Genomic DNA, 8,363 nt, shown 5'->3' on the forward strand with positions numbered 1-8,363 from the left:
CACCTCAGTTTTTGTAAAAGATCCATTCGGCAAATTGAACAGAAATGGGATCAATTTTCTTATATCAAGCGAACCAATTCAAGGAGCAACAGATATCATCTTCACAATTATTTGCTGCATTAACAGTGGCATTGTTGTAATAAAGCCAACATCGTACTTGTAATATGGAATTTTGTTTGCCTGATTGTCACTAGATAGGTTCCAGTTAATGGTAGGAATTAAAGAAATAGATTTAATTCCAGTAATTAATTGACACTATTTTTTAAAATATATCTTAGCTTAAAAGTGCAATCGAAAGTAGCTAAAAATTATAAGTAACGAAATTGTATCCTCATCTTCACAACAAAATTAAGTAACAAAAGGCTTTACCATATGATACCACTCAGGGAATACGTTTCAACTAAGAGTTGCTTAAGTTACACTGCTATCACAAATACCACAATTGAAAATGATTGCAAAAAACATACAAAGAGCCCTGAATATTCAACACCAAAATCATAAAAAAAGACAGCAATGTCCAACGAAAGCATCTGCATTCAGTCACGAGCAACAACAACCACTTGTTTACCAACATTGCGACCACTATAGAGGCCAACCAAGGCTGCAGGACCATTCTCAAGACCTTCAGCAATATCTTCCACATACACAACCTTCCCTTCTCTAATATGAGGCAGGACAAACTCCAAGAATTTTGGATATAGGTGATAGAATTCACCAACAATAAAACCTTGCATTCGAATCCGCTTAAATATAAGATTTGCCAAATTTGTTACACCTTCAGGTTGTGTCAGATTGTACTGTGAGACCATTCCACAAACAGGTATGCGACCAAGAACTCTCATATTTGGGAGTACTGCATCAAGTGTCTTGCCCCCAACATTCTCAAAGTATATGTCAATGCCTTCTGGAAAGTATCTGATATATATAAATTGACACGAAGTTAATAGTGTAAATTGTATGGAAAAATTTAATCAAATTTTCTCTATCAAAAAGTGTTAAATACTGACCTTTTCAAAGTTGCATTGAGGTCTGACTCTTCTTTGTAGTTAAAGGCTTCATCAAATCCTAATTTATTCTTCAAAAGATCCACCTGGTTGAAAAAAAAATTGAAATGAAAGAAGAACTAGATATTTTTGTTGGTGAGCAAATATAAACAAAAAGGATTTCGTTTCAGGTCTTATTATTCAGACTAGTATTGTTGGTGTATGCCACGATTCTCTTAATAAAAGTACAAGGCTTATTTTTGGGGTAAAGTAGAGGGGCAAGGGTTGAATTGGATACATAATAGGATACATTTGCAAACAAACTTCAGCAAAGCACCACACTGATGCAATTTTATGAATTATAGAAAAAAAACATTACAATGTGCAACTTTTGTTATTTGACAAAAATGGTTGTATGATCCTTTCATCAAAAAGATTTCCATGTTTTTTAATTACATCTTGGAAAATTCCAAAAGTTTAAACATGTCTTAAAAGTTTCCACTGCCAAGGGACTTAAAATAACAGAGAATTATCTAATCTTGGAAATACTCAACAACATAACCGCAAAATATTTAGGCTAATTCAAAACACTAAAACTTTAAACAGCACACTAGTTAAGCAAACTTTTATGCTAATTTATCATTCTTGCATACATATAAAATAACAACAATAGAAGAATACCTTCTCTTTACTTCCAGCACTTCCAACCACATAACAATCAGTCAATTTAGCAAATTGGCCAACAAGTTGACCAACAGCACCAGAGGCAGCTGAAACAAAAACATTCTCTCCTTTCTTGGGAGAGCCTACTTCAAAGAAACCTGCATATGCAGTCATTCCCGGCATACCTGTGTTCAAAGAAGAAACTAAAACGTGAGAAAACAGCACAACATGTATCCATAAGCTTGCATGCTTGCTAAGATTCATTTTGAAGAAGCATACCAAGAAAAGTATTACAATTTATAATCTGAGGCTTGCACATCATGTCATGTTGACATGAGAAGCATATATAATTGAACAAGAAGGAACATAAATTGTGTTTATTTTATTGAATACATACCAAGAATACCAGTATAATATGAAAGCGGAACATCGGTTTGCTCAATTTTGAAAAGTATTTGAGTTGGGGACACCAAGCTGAATTCTTCCCATTTTGTAGATCCCCACACTAAATCACCTTTCTTGTAATCTGGGTGTCCAGATTCTAGGACTTTGGACACTCCATACCCTGTTAATGGCTGCATTTACACAACGGTTAGTAGTTAGTACCAGCACAAATTTATGATCCCAAAGAGTATTTTCAAAACTACACTACAAGTACAAACATTGTCTTCTTAAAGAATATCTTCAATTAAAGTATTTACACTGGAACCATGGCATTCATAAGCAACCTGATATGATGCACTGTTTATTCATTAAACAATGGTATTCTCATTGCTGAACTATTTTCTCAAAAAACAAAAAAAAACAAAAAAATTGCTTAATTGCATTTTCAATCTCTCAAATATCACCATTGTACAATTTTAGCTCCTCAAGACATAATTTCATCCAATATTTAATGAAATTAATTAGTTGGCATGACACAACATGTGTGATTTGATAACATAACAAAATAGCATGCAAGTAGAGATTCTATTAAAAGTAGCTAGTCATATTCCTCGACAAACTGACAAAATCGATAAGTATACCATATATGATATTTGCTATCAATAACATAGTAATCACTAAAAAAGAAAAAATAAACAGGGTAAATATTACAAAATAAAATAAATGAAATTGAGAAAAAAAAAATTGATGACTTACAGAGCCAGGTGTATAGGTGCCAAACACGTCGAGGCCTTCCACCTTGGTCATGAGCATTCTCATGTAAGGGTCACAGGAAAGGTAGAGATTTTTTAGAAGCACATCATTGGAACCTTGTGGAAGCTTCAATATTGTGGTTCCTTCAACTATGTTCATGTCGGATTCCTTAGGAAAACCACTCACATAGTCCCTCAGAACCACTTGTTTGTTCCTCACTTCCGCCATCTTAATTAATTTGATCGTACGTAGCCTCTGTTTGTGTGTGTTAATTGTTTGTGTTGTATTTGTGTCTCTTCCGTGGATGGATATATTTTATAGAGTGAAAAAGCTAGTGTGAAAGTAGGAAAATCATACGAAGAAGAATAATGTGTCATCATTGGCTCATTGCCTACGTAACGTTGTTGGCAAAATCAAGTTTGAAAACTCAAGTGTCGTAAGTGTGGGTACCTGTTTCACATTATTTGGTCAAGCAAAATATCGTCGAAAGCATTCATCAATCTTAAATATCTAAGCAGTTCACATTTGTGTCAAATTTTATTGGTAAATCAAGACAATTTAAATGAATACATTAATATGATAAAGAGATAAAACAAATTAATCTTTTAATTTATACTAGTATATATTTTATTTTTATAGAAATTAACGAGAGAATGTATACAAGAATAAAATGTTTAAGTTAATTTTAATTTATAAGAAAATTTTGATTTATTTTGTAGTTTTATTCTTTAATTTACATTTAAATATTTATTACAAAATTAATTATAATATATTTTTAAACAAGTTTTTTTTATTACAATTTGTAGTAATTAAGTGAAATTTACATAAAATTATTAAGTTTCAGTAAAAAATTATGAAATTAATTATGTGAATTTTCTTTATTATTTTATAAACTTTACACAAAGATGGAATTCATTTAGAAAAAAAGTTGCTAACCTTCACATCTGGCCACGCTTTGAATGTGAAAGCTCTAACATGTTCTCATCTAAAGTTTGTGGCCTACAATCCATTATATCTGAATCTTCCCGATTTTGGTGCAACTATTCAGAAAAATTGATATAGTTCTGGTTATCAACTAGTGATGGTATTTGTTTGGCCTAATTTTTTTATTTTTTCAATTGAGAAAAAAAAGTTGATAGGGTATTAATGAAATTTAAACTATGTACAATAGAAATTCTACTTATTATTCCTCGTCTAGCTTGGTTTACATTTTTTTTCATTTAGTAATTTACTTTTGTTTTCAATAATATTTTTCGAATCTAATTGTGCAATCTGATTTTGATCTAGTCATTTAGTTTTCATGATCGTGGTGAGACTTTCTGAATTTATGATACTTTGAAAGTCGAATATTTGGATAACATGGTATTTTTATAAACGATAAATTTGTCAGATAGTAGATTCCCACCGAATAAAAAGAATACGAGTATCATTTTTTAAGATGTCTTGGTATACATTATAGTTATTTGTGTTCTTTAATCAGTTTTTGAATATGAAATAAATTGTGTTAGGAATAAAAATACACACCTTATGTGATTCAAGGTTTCTAACAAAGATGTCACTCTATTAGGATAATTTGTACCAAAAATACCATGATTATAAAAAATAAGGTTTAATTAAAAATTTTATCACACAACCTTTGTTATTTTACAAATTTTACCACTTAAGTTTTACTTTCACAATTTTTTTTTGCGTATTTTACCAACCATAAAAGATAGATGATTTTGACTTTTAATATCAATTGTAATTATAACCGATATAGAAAAGTGATATTTTACATCAATTATAACCACAACTGATGTAGAAAGATACTTTTCTATTGGATCAAGTGGTCTCAGAATAATTAAGAAGAGAGAGGTTGAATTAATTATGAACGTGTCTTGACTAATTAAAAATTTATCCTTCTTAATATTACTAGATTTAATTAGGTTTTACTACTAAGTTATGAGAAAGTAAAGAACAAAAACAATAATTTAGACAAAAGTAAAGCGGAAATAAAAAGTACACAGCGGAAAGATAAAGAGTGTAGGGAAGAAGAAGACAAATACAAGATTTATACTTGTTCAGTCACAACCCGTGCCTACATCCAGTCCCCAAGCAACCACCGATTCTTGAGATTTCCAATAATCTTGTAAAATCCTTTACAAGCAAAGATCCACAAGGGTTCTCTTTGAACAACCAAGTGGATGTACCCTTCACTTGAACTGATCCACAAGAGATGTACCCTCTCTTGTTCTCAGTATTACAACCCAAGTAGATGTACCCTCTACTTGTACCACAAAGGATGTACCCTCCGATGTGTTAAGACAAAAAATTCTTAGGCGGTTAGTCCCTTGAATCTTTGTAAGGGGAAACAAAAGATATCTTAGGCGGTTAGTCCTTTGAATCTTTTGGCAAGAGGGAGAAGGAAGAAACAAAAGAATTCTCATGCGGTTAGTCATTTGAATTCTTCTGGCAAGAGAGAGAAAGAATGAAGAAGAAGAGTAGCACAAGTTTTTGGCCAATGAACTTTTCTTGAATAAAGAAAGTTTTGAACAAAAACTCTTAGAATAATGCTTTGAATGAATGAAAGAAATCTGAAAGTTCTCTCTTTAAAATCCGTGTCATGGTCACATATTTATAGTCATTTGATGACTCAAGTTAAAAGTTGTGACTCTTGGCAATTTTTTCAAAACTAGTCACTTCAAGAGTTGTGACTTTTGTAAAAACTAGTCACTTAAAAGTTGTGACTCTTTTTGAAAACTAGTCACTTAAAAGTTGTGACTCTTAAAAAATCTTCAGAAAATTAGTCACTTTAAGAATTGTGACTTTTGATAATTTATTTTTCAAAGTAAGTCACTGGTAATTGATTATCATCATAGTGTAATCGATTACACATCAACAGATGTGACTCTTCATGTTTAAATTTGAAAACCAACGTTTAGAAACACTGGTAATCAATTACAAGTATTATGTAATTGATTACACAAGTTTGAAATGATTTGAAAATGTTTTATCACAAGTTGTGACTCTTGAAATTTGAAATCTAACGTTTTAAAACATTGGTAATCGATTACAGCTTTGTAAATCAGTTTGAAAACAATGTTGGCTACTGATAATCGATTACTGTCATCTGGTAATTGATTACCAGAGAGTAAAACTCTTTGGTAAAATTTTTCTTTTGAAAAATTATTTTGAACAAAATTGTGCTATTCAATAGTTTTTGAAAAACTCTTTTAATACTTATCTTGATGGAGTCTTCTCTTGATTCTTGAGTCTTGATTCTTTACTTGAATCTTGATATTGATTATTCTTGAATCTTGAATCTTGATTCTTGAAACTTGTTTTACTCTTGATTCTTTGGCATCATCGAAATAATATTGGAAGGCATTGCTTTCACAATCTCCCCTTTTTTATGATGACAATCCTGAAATCAAGAGGATACATACAAGTTTTGTTCTACCGTTCACTCATCTCTTTCTCCCCCTTTCTTTTTGAATTTATGTTTAATTTTAAAGCTTTGAAAATATAATATCTTGATTTCTAAAATACCCATTTTCTCTCCCCCTTTGGCAACATCAAAAAGGCCAAAGTGTGTTGTAACATAAAATCATACACAAATGGATAAACATACAAGAATTGTATTCATATAAGAAAAAGGAGAAACTTATATTAAAAAAATCAAACAAGATAATAAATTATACATAAATAATAATAAAACATATGTATCAAATAAGTCATAAGACATCATAACATAAAACAAATCATTTGGCTAAGTCACTAACATCTAGAAGTCCTAATTCTCTTCTAATGGTGTAGAAAGAATCTTTGGGTAGTAGTTTTGTGAAGATGTCTGCGAGTTGGTTTTTGGTATCTACAAATTCTAGAACACAATCACCTTTTAGGGCATGATCTCTATGAAAATTATGCCTAATTTCTATGTGCTTGGTTCTAGAGTGGAGGATTGGGTTCTTAGATATATTTATGGCACTTGTGTTGTCACATTTTATGGGAATATGGTCTAATACAATCCCATAATCAGATAGTTGTTGTTTCATCCACAGGATCTGTGCACAACAACTACCAACAGAGATGTATTCTGCTTTGGTTGTGGATAATGCTACATTATTTTGCTTCTTGTTGTGCCAAGAGATAAGAGCAGACCCTATGAACTGACATGTGCCACTAGTGCTCTTCCTATCTGTTTTAGATCCAGCAAAATCTGAATCTGAGTATCCTATTAAATTACATAAAGAATTTTTAGGGTACCATAATCCTAAGTTAATTGTTCCTAAGAGATATCTTATGATTCTTTTTACTGCAGTTAGATGTTAAAACTTTGGATTTGATTGAAATCTTGCACACATGCACACACTAAACATAATATTTTGCTACTTGCAGATAAGTAAAGTAGAGATCCAATCATACCTCTATATTGTTTTTCATCAACGGGTTGACCGGACTCATCTTTGTCAAGGTAGCAACCAGTGCTCATAGGAGTAGCCAAGTGTTTTGAGTTCTTCATTCTGAATCTCTTGATGAGTTCCTTGCAATATTTTGCTTGGTTGACAAAGATCCCATCATTTGTTTGTTTGATTTGTATTCTAAGAAAGTAATTTAACTCACCCATCATGGACATCTCAAACTCACTTTGCATGTCAATAGAAAACTCCTTGCACAAAGATTCATTAGTAGATCCAAAGATTATATCATCAACATAAATTTGTACCAATAAGATATCATTATTCTTCTTCTTTATGAATAAGGTGGTATCTACCTTTCCTCGAATGAAAATCTTTTCTAATAGGAATTTACTTAATCTTTCATACCAAGCCCTAGGTGCTTGTTTTAACCCATAAAGTGCTTTCTTTAATCTATAGACATGATCTAATTTTTGTGAGTCTTCAAACTCGGGAGGTTGTTCTACATATACCTCCTCTTGGATTAGACCATTTAGGAAGGCACTCTTGACATTCATTTGATATAGTTTAAAGTTCATAATAGATGTATAAGCTAAAAGTATCCTAATGGCTTCTAATCTAGCTACGGGTGCAAAGGTTTCTTCATAGTCTATCCCTTCTTCTTGGTTGTAACCTTTTGCAACTAGTCTAGCTTTATTTCTAATTACTATACCATTTTCATCTAGTTTATTTCTAAATACCCATTTTGTTCCTATAATGGGGTAGTTATGTTACTTCTCAACTAGTTCCCAAACATTATTTCTCTCAAATTGATTTAACTCTTCTTGCATAGCAACTATCCATTGATCATCTATTATGGCTTCTTTAAAGGTTTTAGGTTCTATCATAGAAAAAAATGTCATGTTATTGCATAAATCTTTGAGAGAGTGTCTAGTTGTTACCCCTTTTGAGATATCTTCGATGATATTGTCAAGAGGATGATTTCTTAAGGTTTTCCATTCTTTGGGGAGATCATCATTTTCTTGGGCTATGTCATCTTGAACATCCTTGTTTTCTTCATTTCTTTTCCTTTTTAGATTCCTTTCTTGATTGTGCATATCTTCCAAAGAATCTGCAATATCATCAAGAAACTCCTTTCTCAGAGAGATAATATTAGTTTCATCAAAAGAAACATGTATTGATT

The 8,363-nt window shown here is 31.4% G+C and overlaps 1 protein-coding gene across 1 annotated transcript; it reads right to left on the minus strand.

Moving 5' to 3' along the window:
* Positions 1 to 348: 348 nt before the first annotated feature.
* On the minus strand, positions 349 to 3,077 carry LOC100811802 (2-alkenal reductase (NADP(+)-dependent)). The gene is made up of 5 exons (XM_003520974.5): positions 2,787 to 3,077; positions 2,044 to 2,221; positions 1,665 to 1,831; positions 1,008 to 1,090; positions 349 to 915 (listed from the first exon to the last, which is right to left on the minus strand). Exons 1-5 carry the CDS (start codon positions 3,009 to 3,011, stop codon positions 537 to 539), a joined length of 1,032 nt encoding a protein of 343 aa, XP_003521022.3. The 5' UTR covers positions 3,012 to 3,077; the 3' UTR covers positions 349 to 536.
* Between the last annotated feature and the right edge of the window lie 5,286 nt (positions 3,078 to 8,363).

This window comes from Glycine max, chromosome 3 (assembly GCF_000004515.6).
Source record: "Glycine max cultivar Williams 82 chromosome 3, Glycine_max_v4.0, whole genome shotgun sequence".
Lineage (NCBI taxonomy): Eukaryota > Viridiplantae > Streptophyta > Magnoliopsida > Fabales > Fabaceae > Glycine > Glycine max.

What these genes read in the sequence shown, in the direction of transcription:
- LOC100811802 (XM_003520974.5), bottom strand. Translation starts at nt 3,011, where the DNA reads ATGGCGGAAGTGAGGAACAAACAAGTGGTTCTGAGGGACTATGTGAGT. An exon ending in GCACCTATACACCTGGCTCT is followed by an intron (nt 2,222 to 2,786) that starts GTAAGTCATCAA and finishes GTGTAAATGCAG; the next exon opens with CCATTAACAGGGTATGGAGT. An exon ending in ATATTATACTGGTATTCTTG is followed by an intron (nt 1,832 to 2,043) that starts GTATGTATTCAA and finishes CTTTGAACACAG; the next exon opens with GTATGCCGGGAATGACTGCA.